Source organism: Rhea pennata, chromosome Z (genome assembly GCF_028389875.1).
Source record: "Rhea pennata isolate bPtePen1 chromosome Z, bPtePen1.pri, whole genome shotgun sequence".
NCBI classification, from domain to species: domain Eukaryota; kingdom Metazoa; phylum Chordata; class Aves; order Rheiformes; family Rheidae; genus Rhea; species Rhea pennata.
This window is the reverse complement of record NC_084702.1, coordinates 64,998,321-65,021,671: the sequence shown is the minus strand read 5'-3', so window position 1 is coordinate 65,021,671 and position 23,351 is coordinate 64,998,321. Positions and strand designations below refer to the sequence as shown.

General features: G+C 37.0%; 1 protein-coding gene across 3 annotated transcripts in view; it reads left to right on the top strand.

The window, feature by feature from the left end:
• The window catches only part of PARP8 (poly(ADP-ribose) polymerase family member 8), a 133,354-nt gene that overhangs the window by 89,682 nt on the left and 20,321 nt on the right, over nt 1-23,351 (top strand). For all 3 annotated transcript variants that reach the window (XM_062599101.1, XM_062599099.1, XM_062599100.1), the window contains 8 exons: nt 266-360; nt 2,891-2,951; nt 3,975-4,065; nt 7,455-7,521; nt 8,402-8,527; nt 10,638-11,202; nt 13,523-13,576; nt 13,677-13,772. In XM_062599101.1, the coding sequence (XP_062455085.1) occupies nt 266-360; nt 2,891-2,951; nt 3,975-4,065; nt 7,455-7,521; nt 8,402-8,527; nt 10,638-11,202; nt 13,523-13,576; nt 13,677-13,772 (1,155 nt within the window). The remainder of the gene's footprint in view (nt 1-265; nt 361-2,890; nt 2,952-3,974; nt 4,066-7,454; nt 7,522-8,401; nt 8,528-10,637; nt 11,203-13,522; nt 13,577-13,676; nt 13,773-23,351) is intronic.

Genomic DNA, 23,351 nt, shown 5'->3' with positions numbered 1-23,351 from the left:
TACTCCAAGTAATGTTACGTATGAGACATCTCGGTCCTAAGAGATTTAGATTTGGGGTTCCCGCTTTGCAAATCTCAGATGGCTTAGGAGAGCCAGACAGCTCCAATGTTGGAGCTTATCACCATGGTGTCGCTTTTGGGCATAGCGTTAAGAAACTTTTACACATCTGAGAACATCTTGTTGGGAGAATTTTCAGGATCCTAAACAGGTGCCAGTGATGAAATAATAATAAAAAAAAAACTTCTAGCAATTTTTCTCCTGGTAGGTTAGCTATGATGGAGAACTTCACAAGCACCCACAGCTGGAAGCTGATTTAACAGCGGTGAGAGAGATCTATGGTCCTAATGCAGTATCTCTCAGGTATGTCATTTTACACTTCCATATTCTGGAACCTTTAACATTTTGGAGATGGCACTCCATGTAGGCCATGCTTCACTGCCAAAAAAAAAAAAAAAAAAAAAAAGGAAAAAGAAAAAAAAGAAAAAAGTCATTTCTGAAGCAATGATTTCTACATATTGCAGGAACACTGCTAGCTGGCAGTAATGCTAGTTTTGGTTTCGTTTTGTGGTTGAATACTAATACAACTGGCTATGTGGAAAACTGGTCCTGGAAGCCTGTTCTAAAACATAATTTTCTTTTGCAGTTCAATAGGTATTTGATCAGGCTATTGTATTTTGCTGAAATTACTATTCAGCATGACACTAAACCCTTGTTAAATTGCTTCTGTTCTTTCTGATTATGTCTTCTGCCCAGGAGGTGAGCAAGAGGGATGATAAGAGATTTAGAAAATATTGTCACTGGGGAAATACTAAAGGAATTGGATTTGTCTAGTCTGGAAAAAAAAAAAAAAAAGAGAGAGAGGACATAATAACATTCCTTTGAGAAAAAAATGGCTGTTTATAGACAGGATAAGTGATCGATTGTTCTCCATTGTCATCATGAGAGAGACAAAAATAAACTAACTTTTTATTAATAAAAAGAAATAAGTTAGATTTTAGGAAAGTTTTCTTACTGTAAGTTGGTGGAACATTACAGTAGACTGTGCAGGGAGTTTGTGGAACCTGCTTCAGAGGTGGGTTGTGAAAAGAAATTCCACAAAATTTCTGTGGGACATACACAAGTGTGCATAGCTGTAGGATATCTCAAAGTCCCTTCTACTCTTCCATTTTTATGACTTCATTTTCCATGTATATATTTGTAATAATTTTGTAAAAATAACATGTAGACAAGATGTAGCAGAAAGAAAATATCAAAATTCTCATACGAAACAAGTAATGTAATGTGGAGACAATAATAACCTTAGGCATACATATAGTGCAAGTAACAATCCCAAGTTACCTCTAAACAGTAATCTTTATGATTTTAGTGTAAGAAAAGAGAGAGCTTATCTACAACTATGGTGTACTATGCCTTTTAAATTAAGTGGAAATTCATTATGTTTAGAGGACCTGGGGAATTACAATCAAAATAGTTGTATATGGCTTTAAGAAATGAATGAGATAAATACTTAGTCGCCAAACTAGTAACTATGAAACTGTATATACCTTGATAGTATGGTCCTTTAGGCTCTTAAAACAGCAACATTTTATGTAACCTTTAAAAACTTTAATGCATCTAATTTATGGTGCTTTGAGATCTCCTAGGACTCGATGCATTAGAAATTGGCATCTGTAGCTGCTTCTGGCATGTGCAAAACTTTCAGGCTTCTTGCACTCTCCAATAGTTGAAAATAGTAATAAATTCTTGGAAATCAGAAATACAACTTTCAGCATGCAGTTTCATCGCTCTCCCGGAGCTCCAGTTGCTGACTGCAGCAAGTCACTCACTAAGGGTGCGCTGGCGTGCCTCCTCCCATGTGCAGCCAAGTCTGATCGAGAGCGAGCTCCGGTTTGCTCTTACTGGAGAGTACTGCAGAGACACCGAGGTTTGGTAGAAGAGGTTCCCTTCACAAAGCTTTGTGGAAGATCAAGGCCTATGTACACTTGGACTTTGTGGTCAGGAACTGGTCGTTTCCAGTGCTAACTAGACCCTGCCACTGGTTGAAAGACTAGTTTGTTAAGAGATAGGTATATTCACAAAAATATTTTCCTCTGTCACAATTACGTTATCAGCTTCATTTGTGCCCAGTTGCTGCTGTGTGTTGTCTTTATCTAGCATAGTTGAAAAACATGAGAACAAGCATATACGTGCAGTGTAAAGCAAAAATTTAGAAGAGTAATCTGCTAATCTGTGAAAAATTTGAGAAGTGACTGCACTTCTACAGAATTGTCCACTTAAGCAATTTAAATAAAAAAGAAACCAATTTTTGATTTACGTGTATGAACAAATATTTTCTAGCCCTATTTTTCAGAAGTCTTCAAATACACTAGGTAGGAGCACTGAGAATGAATCAGAAGACAGACAAAACAGTCACACTTTATATTTAAAAATTCAGAGGACAATGAAACAACTAGGCTATGTCGTATTTGTTTTTAATGTCTGTTTATTTCAAGCTTCTACTTAGATCACTGGGTATTAACCTAAAATATTTTTTTAATTAACCGTGTTTTCCCTTTCTTATAAGTTGGAACAGCATGTGACCATCATTGTTTTCTTGATTTGTTTGTCCAGTACGTGAGACAGAAATGCATAGCAGCAATGGAGTGAGAACTGAGGGAATTCGTGTAAAAAAAAAAATAGCTTATTTAAGCAATATATACTGAAAGAAAGTTTCAGTGCAGCAGAGGGTCACCCACTGGGAATATTGATCTGATCTATGTAAATGTGTATTTTATAACCATTCTGAATTTACGGTCAAGATTATCCTTTATAAAATCTTCCCTGTTCTAAGTACTGTTGGGCTGAGGAGTATCTTAAAGACCTCTAATCTAATGTAATTCTTTCCTTTCAGGGAATATGGAGCCATTGATGATGTAGATATTGATCTGCATATTGATGTTAGTTTTCTTGATGTAAGTAATCTAATCACAGAATTACATAATGAACGTTAATACCCATTTAATTCTGCTACACATCAGACTCTAGATAATCAATGAGATGTCTCTTCTTCAGAAGCTTGATTTTCACAAGTGGCTGTCATGTTATTGATTGCTGCTCTATGGAAAGGTTTTCTTTTCCTTTACAATCTCGTTATTAAAATGTTTTGTCAGCTTTTATCTACTGCATGTATATTTCCTTTCAAACGTACTTTGTGAATGGTAAATCTTGTAACTGATGTGAATGAAATACATTTCTTGTTTTGCCATCCTAAACGTTAGTTGGGTGAAAGCACTTCATGGTCTGGGAGGGAAGATGACCTTGGCTAGAGTGCTCCTGTGTACTTCTCAACATCTGCAGCTGATTAGGGAGAGGCTTGAGTGGCAAAGGAGACGCAGGACAGCGGTGCTGCCGGCTGGCAGCCTGGCTGCTCTAACAGTTACGCTGTCATTAGTTCCAGAATGAAAATTAGTGCTTTTAGGGGCATCATTAGTTTCTGCACAGATGTATCGTATTCCCAGGTCACTTCAGCACATAAGATAGTAGTTCTGGGGCTTTTTTTAAATTTAAGAGAATCTGATTGTGCTGTGAATTGATCTGATCAGTCTTAAGGAGGAGCAAATGTTTCCTTTGCTCTGTGTTACGGGATAAGCTTCCTTTCCATCTTTATTTGCTCCTTTGCTCCTCAGCTTTGAAGCAGTATCTCTTGGTAGAGGGGAATGTGTCTGCCTGCACTGCAGATGCAGTACTGTGCAGAAACCTGCACCCAGCTCAAATGAGCATACTTGAGAACTGAAAGCAGTCTAACACTACTCTTATGGGCATCAGCAGGCAATAGTTTGTCCTAATTTCAAGTTTAAAGTTGGAGCAGATATTCCATTAGGGTAAATGAATGGAAACTCAGTGTTTATGCCTGCCCTAAGGTATAGATTGACAAAATGCAGTTGTTCTTTATGATGGCTAATGGTCTTTGTTATTCTCTTTTTATCTTGAATTAGGAAGAGATTGCTGTGGCTTGGGATGTAATTCGCACAGAGCCTATAATAGTGCGATTGCACTGTTCACTTACACAGTACTTAAATGGTCCAGGTTAGTCACCTGCATATTCTTCATGTGCTTTGTGTGGTGTCTCAGTGCTGATCCATGTACTTGCTCACATGTGTCTGCATGATTAGACCCTCAGTAGTGGCATGGGCATCTAGTTTAAACTTTTAGAGGCTGAGTTTTAGAACTTGTTGACTTGATATCCTGTGAAATATAACCTAGGCCCTAGGAATCCGAGATGCTTAAGGAACAAGGATCTGCAATTTTTATTTGTTATTTCCTGATTTTGGAAATTAGGCAGTTTGTATGCAGTCAAGGGATCATCACCACGGATGCAGGCATCCCTGGTTATGTACACATACACAGTCCTGTGCAGCACATTAATATGCCCCTTTTTATGCACCTCTGAAGAATCAGGATGTGATAATTATCCTGTTAACTTCTGATTTCTATGTGACTGTGTGAACTCTGGGGATCTTTAAATTTGAATGAGAATTTTTAATGTTATAGTCATCCTACTCAGTGGCTGTTAAGTAAGTAAAGCTTTCTCATGAGATTAAAAATGTTCCAATTCATGAAGGCCCAAATGAGATTCGAAATTTGGAAACATTCATATGCAAGAGTCAAGTTCAGATATATTTTTACAGTGGGAAGTCAGAACTAAGTGTGTATTTTGGATCAAAATTTGCCTGGATTTGGAGGCTTCCAGTGCAGCTGTCAGCTTAGGCTTGTATCTGTGGGAGAATTCTGCTTCTGGAAAATGAATAGATATTTCCAGCCATGGTATGTTTAGAAAAATATATCCCAATGAGCTATTTTTATAGGATATGTTGTCTGCTGATACTAACTATTAGCTATATTCTGTTCACTCAAATGAACATTTCCTACATCAGTGTCATTTTTTTTTGCTTGTTTTTCATCTTTGTCTGTATTTTTTGATCCTTTTGTAAATGTGCAGAACTTAAAGTATCTATTTGCCATAGGTAACTGTGTTAGTAATCAGAAAATCTCTGTCAAAATGTAATTTAAAAAAATGTAAGTGCAGCAGGTAAGAAAGGCTGAAATATGAAGAGCCTTGTGCAGGAAGAAATAATCTAGTGAAATGAAAACAAGATATCTTTCGCACTATTGACAAGGTTAAACAGAAAATTAAGTTCCCAATCGTGCAGCTGACTGCTTGTGGGTAGTGACTGAGTACCGAGAAAGGCAGGATCAGAGCCAGAGCCAGACTCTTTGCTGATATTGGTATTGCAAGTTCAGTGCTGTTGCAGCTCTGTGTTTTTATTTACCAAAAAAGGATGGTGAGATCCACCATCCTTTGTGTTATCAAGATCCTTTCTCTGTATATTCCCCATCCTCTTGAAAAATACTGTTTGGAGACTACCAAGCCATTACTTTATGCAACATATTTTTCTCTTTATAGTACACGCTGTTGATTGAGAAAAGAAACATATATGCAGTATACTGCAAAGCACAGTAGGAGGTGTACATAACACCTTGTAATTATTTAATATCCTGATTTTAGATACTCATTTTTCTGATTAATATCTTTTCTGATTTTTGTATATGCCTGTGGGCAGTCTCTCTCAGTATCTTAGAAACCTGCCTTAGATTAGGTTGAATCACCCTTTCGGTGTGCTTGGCTGTCTCCTCTGGCTATAAAGCTCAGATAACAAAGCTAGTCTAGCTGTCAGGCTTTAAGACTGCTAAATCTAGGTATGATGAATCCCATTGAAAATAATCATCTCTGTCCCACTCTGTGTCCTAAATTTGATAATCTAAACACATTGCTACCCCTAATTAAATTATTCATCCCTTTTGAAAAATAACCAGTTTGTCTTTATAAAATGAGATTATGTTTGAATAGTAACATTAGAGAACGGTGACTACAGTGCTTTGAATTCGGTGAAATTGGATGGCAGAGTTAGATGTATTTTTTAAAATTGTCTTATTGAAGGGAAATTAACAGAATAACTTTGACATCCTTAGTAAGATCTGGCTTTCTGAGTGATCAGAATAATGTAGATACTGATATAAATGCTGGGGGTTTTTTAGTAAAATTTGAACCAAATTCAAATTTTTGGGGTTTTTTTTGATTTTTCTTTTCTTTTACTGTTATCATTACTGCCTTACTTAACACAAAGTATAAAGCTGATTCATACTTTTAATATGTGTTTGCTGTTGTCTTGCCTCGAACACCTGAGGCACTCTCAATAAGCGCTGGATTCCATCTGCCACTTCTATCTAGTAAATGTCCTTAAAGGATTTTAGTAATACTAGGAGCTTATTCTCAGCCTCTATCCCTTATGCTTTCAATTTTCTGGCAGGTAAATAAGGATATACCATTAGAAGGAAGGGGCTTGATGGAAATTCAGGGTAATCCTTGGCCACCGGGATCAGGCACTTAGATGATGAGTATTATGGACCTTGTATTAAAAAGTCCTTAGAAAGCCCAAATATTAGTCAAATTGTTTTTATTATGCTCTGGGTTTTCTTCATACTCCCAAGAATTGTAACCATATGGAAAAGTATTTGGCTAGATTTGGGCTTTTCTCCACATGCTTATCCAAGATCTGTGTTTAAAGATGCTTATGAGGAACTCATATAAATTCTACTTGTATTTAGGAAATTTGAATTCTTAAGTGGAATTGTCTTCTCAGAAATAACAGAAATACTCCAGGTACCATGCACCTTTATAAAGTTCTGAAATTCAGATTATGTGGGAAAATCCTTCAGAGATCTTACTGAGGGAAAATTTGGTATGTCCTGTGTCCCTGATGGTGAGATACTAAAGAAACTGTATCATCAACTCCTCTTTCTGTGAAAGAGCTTCCTCACCACTGGTTACGCAAGTATTAAATCTTTGCTTCCAGTGAGGGCAAAATCAGTTTGGACTAAAGAAACTACATGTAAAATTTTTTTGAGATTCTCCCGTGGCTGTTAAAAAGTAATAGACTACAAACCAGAGGTAATAAATAGTGACACCTCCAGTTCTCAACTGAGAAGATTTTAACTAGGTAAATTTATTTAAAGCCAGGGCTTCCTACCCTGTGTATGTAAAGACTGTTTACTTGGGATAAAGTTTAAGAGATTATGACTGAGCTGTTTTATCAATACAGATATATTTAATCTGATCCTGCTCTCAAGTTGTTCCTATACTATAAAAAATAAAGATACATTTATATAATTAAAATCAGGGGAAAGGGATGCATTTTAGGGGATTAAATGTTTAAAACTGATGTTGACCAGTATTGCAAACATGACTATTTCTTCAAAGACTCAGGACATGACCACTTCCACCACTGCTTCAATGGTACTGCCTACGGTAAAGGTCCAGCTAGAACAAGGTCCTCAAATATGTGACATGGTCCTGAATTCTCTATTCTGAGTATTCCTGCAAGTACCTGTATCAACAAAATCTCTTTTTTCCCTAGTGCCAACTGTGGATGTATTTCAGATCTCTACTAAGGAAAGATTTGGGTTGGGACATCAGCTGAAAAAGTAAGTCTGGAAAAGTGTAAACCTGTGTGTTTGGGTTTAAATATTATACTTATTTTAGCTCCCCAACCATCTCAAGAATGACAAAATTCACAGGTGGTCAGGTTGGCTAGATCAAAGCATTTCGATCTTGAACTTGTTTTTCTTAAAAAAAAAAAAAAAAAAAAAAAAACAACAACAAAAAAACCCTCCACCAAAAACAAAGTAAAGTTTTTGCTTTTTTTAAGTTCAGTTTTGACAGTCCTTGAAGAGAGGTTGATTTGTGCTCCTTGCCAGGGTTTCCTAGCACTTTACTGCCATTTAGGAAGCAAGCTACAAAAGTTCAGAAAGACTAAGCTAAGAGTTTCGTATTTCTGCTGAGGTTGTTAAGGCATCTTTTTGAGCATCATGCATTCAGAACACCATGCTCCATAAAGGACTGCACTTTCTAACTGGTGGTCTGTGGAATATACCACAATAATGAGGCCACCGAATTCTGAGGATGAAAAGAAGAATTGTAGAGAAAAGTTAGCAGCTGTTTCGTGTATTCATGATACAATCCAGTCTTATTAACGTTTTGATGAGTCGTATTCTCACATATGTTTGTTTTTATATCTCTGAATCAGCTTGTCCCTAGAGCTGCATGAAAAGCCCCTTCCACAGGTCTTGCAGCGCTTGGTAACACAGAGCGTATTCTCAATATGAGTACCATGTGAATTAGTTTTGAGGGAGGCAGAAAGCATTTTTGAGGAATTGAAGCACCCAGTTGTCAGTCCACAGAGAAATTCTGCCTATCGAAGGAGGATGTTGCATCACATAGCCTACGTGGTGAATACAGAGGCCCTGATATTAAAATGAGCATGACTTGGGTATGATATGAAAATCTTTCTTTCTTTCTTTGCAGAATCATGCAGACGTTTGTTACACAGCAGTGGAAGAATAGCAAAGAGAAGTCTAATTGTACGCACAATAAGAAGGTGTCTGACAAAAAAGTGAAATCCCCTCTGCACATCTTTTCTACATTGCGCAGGTAATGACAAGGAAAGCAAACTGTTATCGTCAGATCCTGTTCAAAATCCACAGCATACTTCGCAAGGTGAAATGTTGACTTTTCTCCATAGAGAAGTATTCTATTTATATCCTACCTTATGGGTTTCCAGTCCTTGCCTTGCATGACTTCAAAAGCAAACTACGTACTACTGCAGCTTCTAAGACTATCTGAAGACAGAACCTTTCAGTGCCGTGCTCTCTGCAACGACCATGATTGATGTAGAACTGGAAATAATTCCTTTTATATTACTTAACTTGGCTGTATTTGTTACTCTACTAACTTGGTAGCATTTTAATGTTATTTGGGTAGCAAGATGTATATTGCTAATTTTGTGATTGTCCAGCTCTTCTTTCCATACACAGCTGCACATATTTTTATTTTTTTAAAAGTAGATTGTTCCCTATGCCAAAGATTGATTTGAAGAGATTCTGAGTACCCGCATCTCCCCACTATTTGAACACCTGAACGCTCACAACTTCTGAAAAGCAAGCACAGAATTTCAAAGAACAAATTCCAAAGACATTAAAAAACATACAAATAATAGTTTGTAATAGGTTAAATTCATTATGACTGCTACCAGTTACTCTTATATTTTAAGTCTCTGTAAAATCAGACTCTGATTTTCTGTCTTTCAGGAATGTGACTATCTGCTCTAGCCTATTTGCCTGCTTCTGAAGGGTTGACAGATCACCCCTTCTGTGAATTTGAATTGCATGTTCTTTGAATGGTTCTTCTTTTTGGTGAATTTTGCCATTCTAAATTCTATGTGTAAAAAGTAGGGGAGAAAACAGTTGATTCGCATCGAGAAGGGAGGAATGTCACAGATAACAAAAGGCTTTTTCCCTATTCAAAGGTAAAAGAGGAAAGGAGGTTTTGAGCAGAAAGCTTACCCATCCTCTACACTGCCACTCACCATTGGCCAACACAATATGTGCAGTCTGTAGCTTGGATGCAGTTTTTATTCAGAAGGGGCATGCAAAAGCCAGCTCAATCTTCCTCCTCTGGAGCTGGCTGCTAGGCAGTCCCTCTCCCAGGAGCATTCAGCCCAAGCCCGAGGGCCCGTTTCCCTCTCTCTGAAGTCCTATTCCCACCTCCCGTACATCCACCATCCGCATGCGATCGTGAGCCATCTGCAACCGTGAGTCAGCATGCCCCACTCCCATTTCCCACTGCCGCCACTTGCTAACGGCTCAGGGAAACCTGCCAGCCTCTTCCAGGGATCCCAAACCCTTGGGGGTTTGTTTCTTTCTATTTGATCCAAGCCAAAAACTACTCTGAAGATTTGGATTACTTATAAAGCATAGAAAAATGATTCAGCATACCTGATACCAGTCCTTGTTTTGCAAGAAAAGGTAAATGTGAAAGTTATAGAAATATGCCAGTTCGTATGAATGTTGTTTTGCAAAAACTTTGTTCTTTATTTTCTGTATTCATAAGTTGGGTTCCTCACTTTCCCATTTCCAACGTTACAGGGGTAGAACTTGTCTAAAACAGCACAGAATGGGGTCAGATTGTCTTCCACAAAACACTCGGATTATTGTGAGGTTAAAAAATTATTTCACCTGAATTAAATTGGAGTTAGTGCCTGCAAGTTTCATTGCTCATTGTATCTTCCATTTGATCTGCATGTAAAATTTGTTATGCTATGTCCAGAAGACAGTAACTTTAATGGGATCGTGCCATAATGATTACATAGGAAAGATAGATTTTTGATAAGAGAAATGCATTATAATCTTGTGTGAAATATGCAGTTTCCTTTTCAAAAAATAACTGCCTAAATAAGTGGTTTGACTAGAGATCTAGGGACATGGATCAAGAACTATAATAATATATCTCTTTCTTTTATGTATGCCGTTAGCTGCCTTTCAATCAATAAGAAGTTGTGTATAAATTGGAGTAAGATTCGGTATTAGGAATTGGTCCTACAAGCAAGTGCTGTTTTTTTTAAATGTTGGGCTGGTTTATCACTTGTCAGGTACCTAAAGACAGACAGCACTTAAGAATTCATGCGTATACGTTGACTTAATTGCTTTTTTTGCACAAGTTTTAGATTATGCTCCAACTATATCTTTCCATTATTTATTTTAAGGTCGCCAAGTTATCCTCCACCTGGCTGCGGTAAAAATAAATCAAAACTGAAGTCGGAACAGGATGGCATCTCCAAAACTCACAAGCTACTGAGAAGGACTTGCTCTAGCACAGTTAAGGCGGAGGATGTATGTGCCACAAAATCCCACAGAACCTTTGGCCGCTCGTTGTCCAGTGACCCTAGGGCTGAGCAGACGATGGCCATTAAATCGCACAAACTGTTGAACCGTTCTTGCTCCGCAGCTGTCAAGCAGGAGGAGTGCATTACTTTAAAGCCCCATAAGCTGTTAAGTAGGTCGTGTTCAGGGGATCCTCGATGTGAGCACAACAGCACCTTGAAGCCCCACAAACTTTTAAGCAGGTCTTACTCCAGTAATCTTAGAATGGAAGAATTGGATGGGTTGAAGAATCACAAGTTACTCAGCAAGACTTACTCCAATGCCCCTAAATCATCCAAAATGGAGCCTTTCAAGGAGTCCACCATAGCAGAGGGCAGGAGGCTCTCTCTTACCTCAGGGCTTATTGGTATCTTAACACCATCTTCATCATCACCTTCACAAGCTGCTGTGCGTAATAATTTTATTATTCTGCTTGTTTTTCTCACATTATTTTCAAATATGCTATTATGTTTCTTATGCAAAGGCGTTAATATTCAGAGCATACCTTAGTGGAGATATTGGAAGAATTTAACATTCAGTGAATAATAATGGAGTCTGCTTTTAAAGGTGGATTTAAACAGCTATCTGTACACATATATTTAGGTCATAAAACCAGAATCTTCTTAAGTAAAGATGGAGACTTTACATCTCTCCCTGAACACAGCTTAATGTACAGCTGCCGGCCACTGAGAAAGTCTGGTCACGCACTTCCTTCACTGCTTTCTTGCTGCAGGAATGAGGGACAGTGTGAGCTTCTGAGCTGCAAAATTGGCTTGGTCACACAGGTCTTTTTTGATTTTCCTGTTTGCTTCATGAGGGAAGCAACACCTCTTGGCTCATTTGGGTGCCAAGTCACTTCTCCCTTTAGGCTTTTTGTCTTCGACCATCACCATACTGTAAGGAATGTAGTCACGATTCAGTTCACTTTGCGTGCATTTATGCTTTGCGAAACGTTTAACCTTCAAACACCTTTGTGGCAAGAAGGTCAGGGAAGGAATTAGGCCCATACTGCCTCTCTTTTTTCCCTGACAAGTATGATTGGGAAAACCAAGAGTAGTGCAAATTATTAAGTTTAGGAGATAGAGCTCAAACTTAATTCTTCTATCTCTGACTCTTAAAAGATGACTTTTGCACTTTAGAGAAGGGAGCAGGACTGTTTGTGCTCTTTCAAAGGCGCTGGTCTGTTCTCTGTGTTAGGCTGGGGAAGAGGCACTTAGGAGACTGTCCTTTCCACTCTCCTAGCCTGACAAGACCTTAATTTTCCCAGCCTGTGGAAACTGAGATCCTTGGTTGAAATGCTGTACATGCGTACATTCATAATAGTACGTTTTGAATAATGGAATTACATTGAGTGTATTAGGTTTCACAGCAAACTAGTTTAATAAACTGCGAGCTATACTCATCAAATCTAAAAGCATTGATTTACTATTGGAAAATCATTTATATACATGCTGTGCAATTGGTTCCTGTAAAGTGCACAACCAAACTAACTTAAGATGAGCCAACAAACTTTTTACTTGTATCAGTGCAAAGATTCATTTTTTTTCTGAACCAGCAGAGGAGGTCTCACATAACAGTCTTTTTCCTCCTGAAGATAAGTGCAGAAGTCTTGTTGATTTTGATAAGATAATGAAGAGTCGCCTAAGTGGTTTCATAGCTGATATTATCAGCTGATTCAGAAGAAATGCAGGCCCTACTTGACAGTCTATAAAAGTCTGTATTAGTTCTAGTAATTTTATTACTATAATGCATTTACTTTGAGGGAAAGTAATCACATACATGGTCACGTGCAATTCACTGATATAGTGGAAGGGCATCAAGAATCCATTTCACGTTTTACATGTGGGAACCAGATATACAGGTAATCTGGGTGCCTAACTCTAATCTGAAGTCTGTGGAATGTGTAACCAATGAATTAAGACCCTAACTTGTTTTAAATTCTTAGCTAAAATGTTTGAGTCTCATATATGTATACAAATAGCAGGGTTACCTTCCAAGAGAAAAAAGTGAAAAGTTTCCCAAATAAGCAGTTAGAAGAATGAAAGAAAACAAGCCTATAAATAAAAAAAACTCCAAAAAACTGTAAATGGAGCTGGTCTGACTCTCAAACAAAACAAGGGTTGTTTGAGATAGATGTCAGCCTAGATAGAGTCCTGTACGTTACTGACCCCCATAACAAAGATACCTTCTAAATTATGTTGTTGCACACTGAAAGAACAAGGCAGAAGGAATGTAAGTGGGATCTGAGCACAGAGAGCTGTCAGTTTGGAGCTCACGGAACTGAGTTCCTGATAAATAGAAAAGAAAAAGATTTTCAATTCTTCTAGAAGTTATTTTTGTCATTCAAGCTTAAGCACATATTCTGTATTTAGATAAGAATACAGACAATGCACAGTTTAAATGTGAAGGAAGTAATAAATTACCTGCTCATTAGACTGGAGCTGAAAAATTTGTGTTTCTATTAGAGACCAGAGTTTTGGGATACTGAGATATACAAGCTCATCAGATTTAAAAACTAAGAAAGAAATGCTACAAACCCACCCTTACCAAGCAAACAGTAAAAAAGATGGATTGTGATAACTGGTTTATGCAAATGAGATTTTTTTAGATGCAAATATTGTGTAATTAACAAATTTGCACATAAAAATTAGAAATATTGTACCATGTCCTCAAAAAGCCTTGTAATTAATCTACCGTCACTGAAGTTACTTGAACTTTTTCCTTGCAGCAAAATTATGGTGCAAAATGCATTCCAGTACGAGACCGTGGCTTTCTTGTGCAGGTAGGATGTCATATCTTACCCATTTTCAAAACACTCTGGAGCATGAGCTGACTGTTAATTATTTTTAAGCAGATGTTATTCTCATTTTCATTGTTCTTAGACTATTGAATTTGCTGAGCAACGGATACCAGTGTTAAATGAATACTGTGTAGTTTGTGATGAACCCCATGTGTTCCAGAATGGCCCTATGCTAAGGGTAAGTTGTATGTTTGCTGGGTTAAATAATGCATTTTTAATGCCTTCAATAGCAATGGACCATATAGGCCTGTTATAAAACTATTGAATTACTTCAGATGAGGTTCATCCTAATTTTCTATTAGGATACGAAAATGTAATGCATACTATACATCTGAAGAAATGTAATGCAAATAAGAGAGAGGGAAAGGAGGCTTGCATAATAATCATAGAAATATAAAGGAGGAATATATTTCACTGAACACGAATGCGTTAGAGCAGTTGTGATGGAATAAGGACAACTAAAGGCTGTGCATTGGACTGCTTTTCCAGCTCCTCCTGATGCCCTTCTGAAAGCTCAGGGGTTATCTTAGTCCTTGAGCTCCCATCATGCCATGACCAAGGTGCTCAGATACACTGGTATTAGTGCTACACCACCACGAATACTGCTGCCATTCTTTTGCACATGGGCCACTGGAAGGAATCATTCTCCATAATTTGATTTAAAAAAAGGCAATAGAAGGAGATGCTTTGTGAAGAGTCCTAGCTAGCAGCATCCTAGGCCAGAGGTACTGTGGTGGTTCAGTATGTCCAAGGTCTGGCCACTTGTGTAGCTCCTCCTCCCTTCTCATGCCCTTATAACTGAGGATGAGGAATTCTACATTGTAAACATTGCACCCTCTCAATGCTGTTGATGAATGCATAAAGTGAAAAAGAATAAGTACTGGTCATGAAAGACACACTTTGCCTGGGACTACTGGATCAGTAGAGCTTTTTGAAAAAAAGTATATGGGAGAATAAAACTCTTAACTTTCAACCTGGTTTTACTGTGAGGACAGTTCAGAATCCTTTGTGTTTCACCTATCCTGAATCATCCTGAATTCTATGGAAACTCAAGTAACTTTTAAGATTAAAACCATGGAAAATTATGTTAAAGTACCAATGAATGAAAAGTCTGATACCTCACCTGCCAATACCTTTTTCAAACATCAGGTCCACAGTTAAGTCATCAGCTACACAGGTTGAGCCAGATATCATCTATGACGTTCCCATGGAACTAAATGCAGGAGAAATGCATCAAAGCAGAAATCACCTCATAGTCAGCCCCAGTGATGCTCAGTGGCACAATGGCCAGGAACTTTGACTGCAGGCAGAGTATGCAAATGGGCTGCTAGTAGGATTTTCAAAAGCACCTATGTGTTTGGCAAACACTGAATTAAGTCACAGTTAAACCTGTGTACTTTTGAAAGTCCTGTCAAGTGGCTATTTGCCTCTTTAGGTTCACATCAGCCTTTTAAAAACATGATTTTCTGCCAGCTTTATCAGTAACAAAATCCTGATGAGAAACTTACAGAAAAGGCACCAGTTTCTTATCTTTTCTCTTTGAATGCAGTATTATGCAAGATACGTGTGACAAAATGAGATAAGATTCAAGTGAGTTATATGCAAAGCTTGGATAATATAATTATTTAAATTACCAGGTCTTTTCTATTGTCCGTAGGACTTGGATAAAGCAAACAGTAGAGTTTCTTCCTGTTTGCATGCTCGCCTACTAAAAGAAAACAGCAAGGAAAGTCATCGAGTCTAAATTAAAAATCTTAATTCAGGTTTACTTCTAAATGTTTTTATTCTTCTCCCATCATAGTGATCAAGATCTCTCCATATGACTTTTCTCTTGGACATCTTCAGAATAGAAGAGTTATTTTAGCCATCACTTTGGAATTTGTTTAGTGCTTCAGAACAGAGGAAGGTGCAAACATATTTGCCATTGCACACACATTCATCAGTGCCTTTGCAGACAGCATAACCTAGCAAGCATTGCAAAAATGAAAGTGTGTCCTTACATCACCCAGAGAGAAGGAGACAGTGGGAAGAAATCCGTCATGCCCTCTATGCTTGAATGACTCAATAAGCAATATAGAGCCATTAATGAATCTGCATTTCTGCAGAGGGTGAGAAAGAAAAGATCTCAGTTTGAATCCACCATGAATTTGCTGGAAGGTTTTAATGTTTTGTTCTTCAATTACTGCTTTGTTCTTCTGAGCGCTCTTGTGGGGGCAACCCAAAGTAGTGAATTTTAAACTTGTTTCAGAAAGATTGTTCCATTCATTTAGATGCTTCAATACTATGAACATGCATATATATATTTATATCTCTATATATATATTTATATATTAATATATAAATGGAAAAAAGAATGACCCAAATAAAGAACACTTTGATACTGCTGCAGCAGTGAATCTCAGGAATACACTGCTCTATTAAGCAGTGTGCAGGAGGCTTTCATTTAAGGTAAGGCTCCATGGGATCTAGCCTCACTTCACTTATAGATCCTATATACAGTATCCCTAGCCTTCATAAAGAGTTTAGAGTACTCATGGTTTTGATAGCGCAGTAACTTCATTGAATTTTGTAACTATCACAATCTTGCTGTTGCCTGTTTGAATTTTTAAATTCTGTGACTTGACCTCGTTTTCAAGAGATATCTGTATCTCAAAAACATTGCTTAGATATGCTCTATAGTTGGTTTTATCACAAAAGATGACACCAACTAAATAGCTGTGGATATTTAACCATTCCCTTCCTTTCAAAGAATAGTTCCATCACACACATGCACAGAGAGAGGATCATGTGTGCAGAGGAGCATGTACCTAAGTGATAAAATTCCCTTCTACTACTTAATGAAAAAGAAGGCATATGAATTTATAAAAGTATAGCATAGTTATTACTTAAGAAGTTATCTTTAAATGTATTTAGACTTGATTTTCTGCTGTCTAATGAAGTTTTATTCAATTACGAGGCAGCAATAATCACTGATGCTAGTAAAGAATTTGATTCTGCAGCCCTCACCTGTCAGCCTGACACCTTTCCTGAATGGAAATGTAGCTTAGTTAATTGTCTTGAAATGCAGCTTAAAAAACTTTACAATTACCATCACACAAAAAATACATTATTTTAGTACTTTAAATGATACTTAACAATCACGTACCTTGGTGTAATTTCTTGGGCCACTTATTAATGACTTGCACAGTTTTGATGTCTTGTTCTCAGGACAGCTGAAGATACCATGTGAAACTTTACCTTTCTGCAAATTTGTTCTGCAGGCTGTGTTTTTCTCTTAGTAACAGTGTCTTTCAATCTCACTCTCTCAGTACTAACTTTCTTCTCAATATTATTACTGTTATCCCTAGATAACCTTTTGGGGAGGATTAGTCTGGTTTTAGTATCTTTCAGTTTATTTATTTATTAATCTCGACATCTTTTTTCCCCTTAAATAGGAACAACTTGATAATAGCAAGGTATTTCTTTTTGTATTGCTTAATCTAGTCACTAGATCCGTATGGCAGACACACCATTGTGTGGAAGATGTCTGCTGTAGAACAGCCGTGTGGAACAATTGTGTAAGTTTGGTTTTATGCTCTTACGGTGAAAGCCTGTCTTACTCCAGAGACTACAGTGCTAATCTAATTATGCAAATATTCCCTGACAGTTCAGGGATCTTGCCACACAGAGGAATCTTTAGATGTTGTTAAGCTATTTTAGTGACTTTAGTGAAGATAGATAAAGGGGAAAATGTGAGATTTCTCTTGGAAGTTTCTTTGTGGAGCAAAGTATGGATCCTAAGGACAACCAACCAATTCTCTTTCAAGCTCCAAGAGTTTCCTGACATGTAGAAGAACAGAATTACAGATACTTTCCCTGCATGTTCTCCATATGTATGTGCCAAGACAAATGCATGTTAAGTAGTTGGGTAACTCCAAATTACTCACTACATAGTGCTTTCACAGGGCGCTGCACTGCTGTGATTACTATGAAGGGAAGGAAAAAAGTTCTTAGAGGAAAGAAAAGTATTAGAAAAGTACAATAACCCTTCCTGAAGGAGTATCACCTCTTCATTCTGTTTTCTCCATTTTAAAAAGTCAGGAAAGTGGGCAGTTCTTTCCTGTAGGTATTCATACCCTTTTCATATGAGATGAGGGTAAATGTAATCTCTTGTCACAGCAGATTTCTTTAGTATTTATTTTAAGAGCACAGTGAAATCTATGCTTATTAGCACTTATTAGGTCTAATGCTTAGAGCGTTCAAAGTGCTATAAATATTAAACCAGTTGTATAGAAATACACACTTCTACAGAAAGCCACAGAAAACTGAAAATTTGCTAAAATCACTGCATGGCATGATTAGCACTGTTTCTGGAAAGCACAGGGAAAGCAATGAATACATGGATATTCAGAAGAAAAAAAAATTACTTGACCTCTTAAATAGCATAGGCCACACTATTTCATGCAGCTCTTCCTGACATTGAGCCTAGCAATTTGATGTGAATGCTAAATACTTCACTCTTCATAAAGAGATTGAGACAGAGCCTTGAAATAATTAGCAAGGGCTGGGGCTGCAGCTGCTGCATCCAAACCACTCTTTTCTTCTCGGATAAAGAATCCTAGAGAAATGGGCTGCATCTCCTGAAAGCCGACCTGCGTTGCACAGCTTTTAGAAGCTCCATAATTGGCCCGTGCCTGAGCTCTTTGCTCAGCTTTGGTTAACAGCGGGAAGGACAAGGCCAGAGGTGGTTTTGTGCTGAGGAGAGACAGAAAGGTCAGCTCCTGTAACCATGCTGAGAACAATAAGGCTCTGCTCGTGTGAATCTTTACACAGTGTCTCATGTCAGTGGCTTGAATCAGTTCTCAGTGGAAAAGTTGCTTAGATCAGTGAGACATAGACTATTATTTGCTCGTAAAGCAATGGCTAGATCTTCTTTAGTAAATTTGTTTCAAAAACGTATTTTGGAATTTTTGTGACATTTTTCAAGCAGTTAATATCTCATTTACATATGTGATGTTAAAATATTTAAATGGATAATCTTGATTTCTGTCAAAGCTGCATGTTAGACTAAATCTTACAAGTAAAGTTAGGAAATCTTAACCACTTACGCAACATCCATTCCAAAGTACTGAGGTGAATGTGGCAAGTGAAAAGCAGCTGAACCTGGAGCTTGTTTTGTCTATTGCCTTTTAGAGCATTTTGTAAGCTTATGTACTTGAAATTTTGTAGAAAGCAGTGTCGGAGCGAGAGGTAATTTCACCTGAGTCGATCAAGGTAGGCATTATGTCAGTCTACCATAGCACCATTGAAATTCTTCGACTCGCCTGCAATAAAGGAATACAGTTTTCTCAGCTTTTTTGTGCAGTGTATTCTATTCCTGTTTCCTTATTTATTTATTTGTTGTGGTTTAGGAGACAAATAAACTCCAAGACAGGAACTGTCTTTTAGTACGTCTTTGTATAGCTTTTACAGTAAAGAGCCTGAAGGGAGAGTGCAGTCTTAGAATCACAGAAGTTGGGAACTTTAACGTATTGGTTCTGTCTTAAACAGAAACTGGATCTTCTAGTTCATATATTTCACATTGTTACACATTTTGTTTACAATATTATAAGTCAAGTCCTTTCCACTTGTTAAAAAGATCTCTTTTTTTTCCCCCCGCCGTTCTAAAGTCTGCTGCTTATTTGTCCTTACTCCTGAGAGTAAGAGTGAGTCTTGGATCAGGAACTCTCTTTTCATGAATGCTTACCTTCTGTAAGGAAAAACTTTTTTCGCTTACCAAGTATTGAAAACATTTCAAGTTCAAGCTTGTCCTTTAACTCCTGACAAGCACAGAGACAGGAAAATAATACACTTAGATTGCAATTCTTCAGGTGAAGTAAGGTCTCTTTGGACTCAGGAATAGAGCTAAATGTCAGCTTCCCCTCCCCTCTCCCCGAGAATTAATCCCCCAAGAATTCCTAAATCTCATGAAAGTTGGTGGCTTTGTTGTATTGTTTATGAAGTGAAGATAGCTTTTTTGGCTTAAGTTTTTCACTTTTTCCCTTGGGCTGTTGAAAGTTACCACTCCAGGTGCTTCTAGTAGTGGTAATAGGCGTTGCAAGTAATATGCCTATAAAATACAGTAAGCTTTTACTGCTGTCGCCAAGGATGTCTGCAAAATTAATTTTTACACTGTCAAGCTGTAGCCACTTTGTCTGAACCACTTGGAAAACTTTTTAGAGTCAAAAAAAAAAAAAAAAAAAAAAAAAGTGACAAAGACTCCACCTGCCATGTGCTTGGCAGTCAGCTTCAAATTACCCAATGGATGATGGGGCAAATGACACAGAGAGGGCAGAAGATTTGACAGGAAAATTACAGAACTTAGAGATGTATAAAAAAAACTCAGAAGCCTGTTCCTGTTAATAGGTTTTCTGTAACTAGTCAGTGGTGTTGCAAAAGGCAGAATAGGTATTTTAATCCTTGCCCTATGTAATCTGTAATCTAGAAGAGCTACCAAGTGAGGGCAGGGTAAGAGGAAAGGTGTCCTCTTGTGGTTTTCCATGTAAGATTTGGTCTAGAAAAGGTGATGCCTGAGTAAATTAGTCCTGGCAATGCTAGAAATACTGACGGTGAGGAGGCTGCTGACATGTAACATCCTTACCCCTCTCCTGTCTGCAGCATGAGAGAGAGAGCTCTTTCTGGGTAAAGTATAAAGATGTGTGAATGAAGTACAGATTTAGCTACTGTTAGATAAAGCTGGTACTGCCTTAGGGAACAAGAGGAACTCACTGACCTCCAAAGGTCCTTCCTAGTTCTATGATTTGGTTCCTCTAGCTAAATGTATTTTACAGAACAGATGTAATAACATAGTAAAGAAATGTCATCCTTGTTTGCTTCTGTATTAAAAAGCTATTAATATTTAGCTATTAACATTTTTCGAACATCATCTGAAATTATTGTTGTTACTCTAGAGCTGTAATAATATTCTAAGGACTAAATATTTTAATAATGCAACAGTTTTGCTGACAGTACTGTAGAGAGATCTTGTTTTAGGATTCAGCATGTGATAATAGTATTTTTATTACAAACATTTAGATATAATGAGATGAAGAGGTATTAGCAAAAGTGGTTATTATGTTTAAGGATATGATTAAAAATGGATAATGAAAATATATTATCATATTCAACTCTTACACAGTATAATTTAAAATGTGTAACTAATGTTTATCTTATTGTCTGCGTGCCTTCCTGAATTTCTCATTCACCAATACTACAGCCATTGGTAAAACAGCATTGTTTTACGGATTTTAAAAACCTGTGAGACAATTACACAAAGCAAAAATTCCCAAAATAAGATGATAAACAAAAACGTACCTCAGGGTATCGATAAATTTTCTTCTAGTCACGAAATCTCTTTAGAGTGCCATCTTGTGTTGAAATCTTAGAGTAAGGCCTTTTTAGAACAAAGCAGGAAATAAGCAGTAAAAAAATCAGCAAAACTAAATATAGAAGCTATTTTCTTTGAAATATGCACTCTAGTATGGCTTTCTCTGCTGTTTAAACTTTTGCCCATAAAATATGAATGGTAAAATACTTTGAAACAATACTTGAAATGCCTGTTGTTTGTATTTAGCTCTAAAACTAAGCATAGTCTGGGAATTCTGATATATCTGTACTTATGTTAGCAACTTTACATTTTTAGAATGTTTTCCATACCGCAGTGCTTAGTTATGATTTAGTCATTATGGGAGAAATTTTGGCCTCATTGAATTCCTGTTGACTTGAATAGGTCTTGGATTTCTCTGGCCTTTGAATATATGTTTCTTAACCACCAAACACACACAGTAACATTGATGTTGCAGAAACAGTGCACCATTTAGGAATGGGTGGTTTCTGAGTAAAATAAAAGTCATTGAACTATGGAGAAAAGTATAGCTGTGCAAATATATTTAGCCAGACTGGAGTTTAGCCAAATTGCTGGAGTTAAGTTTTCTTTCTTGCAGAATTGCACCATGATCTTTCTTATCATCAATGCACAGTATAATCTGCTTTTTTTTTTTTTTTTTTTTAATGAAAAAGTTGTCTCCAGTTACAACTAGTACTTTAGTGGAATGGACTTCAATCATTTTATTGTTCACTGGGAGAGCAAGATGACTGTCCTGGAGCCAAGACGTTGTCAGAGCTCACCTTGCCCAGCTAGCGCTCTGTAATGCGTGTTTATTTGCCATCTATTTACACACCTGAGAAGGAGGAAAAAAAAAAAAAGTCTGAATTGTCAAAGAATGCAGAAAGAATGCAGATACAGGAAATATTTTCACTATTCTCTCAGCACCTACAGAAACAGCTATCAAAAGTTCATTCAGTAGTTCAAAAATAAACTCAATTTCAGATTCTAGGCATTTACTGTGTCAGTGGTTTGACTTCTTTTGAAACTTCAGGACAAAGATGTACTTCTTAGTAATTATTTATTTTTAAAGCAATTCCTAAATCAGAGTAAATTTATGAGATACTATACAGTGCCATAATTATTTAATTTTGAATGTTTATTTTGAAATATATTTTAATATAAAGAAAAAATGTCTAAATACAAATTATTAAAACATAATTCTGATTTTTAATTTTAACAAAGCGTAAGTTTTTAATCCACCATGGGCTAGTAGTAGACACAAGGAAGTATATACCATGGCAGAGTAGGCAGATGTGCATTTAATTTGCCTTTCAAAATAGTTTTGATCAGTAATAATGAAAAATTGCTTGAATTCTGAAGCCTGATGAACCTTATGTTTAGTTAATGATAATTCTGGATAGTTTCAGTAATGATGTAATTAAGTCCAGAAATCATACAGATTGGACTCTTAAAGTGTAATTCTGTGGAGTGTTTTCTTCAATACACATTACAATACTTTTTTAAAAAAAAAAAAAAAAAAGTTTTATCAATTTTGAGTTGAATTGAGCATTCTGGGAAACATAAAAGTCTTAAACTCATGAATGTGCCTTATTCTAGACTTTTTTCAGAGAATGAGAATTTACATAAAGTGTTTATATAGCATTCGTAGAAAGTATAAAAACACCTCTGTAGTGCCTGTATTCCAGTTACTGTTTTGACACTCATATGTCAGATTGTCGACAGAATTGAGGTTTCTGGAGTGTTTGTTAATTTGCCTGAAATCATGGCTAACAGAGGTAAGCTATGAAGATCCAAAGAGAGCCTTTCGAACAGCTCTGGATTCTGTTTCAGATGTGGTGATGTTATACTTATTGGTCCTAACATAATTGATCTTTATGTAACATGGACTCACATAGTACAGAATTAGAAACCAATCTTATTTTGTCTTCTCTTACAAATATAAATGAGATGCATATCTGAAAATCCATACTTTACACAAACTATGAAATAAACCTGGAAAATATGAAAGCTCTCTTGCAAAAGAAACCTTAACCTTCCTATTTTTTCTCTCTTCTTTCTTTCCTTCCTTCCTTTTTTCCTTCCTTCCTTATCTGTCTGCTTTGCTTTTTCCCTCTCTCTCTTCCTCTCTGCATCTATCTATCCTCATTTTGAATCTTGTTGCTGCAGCATTGGATCCTCATCTTTCTAGCACAGGCACTGACTAGAAAAAGTTCCTCCTGTTGAAAACCTAATACTACCATGGCTGAAAGTTGAAAATAGAACATAGATTTGAAGATGTATCTCCACTGCCAGGGCCTTTCATTAGGAGTGAGATGGTCGCTAATAGTTTCACCTTTACCATTTGTGACATTTGCTGTAACTCTGACTGTGAGCCTTCTCTGAGTTTTTCCT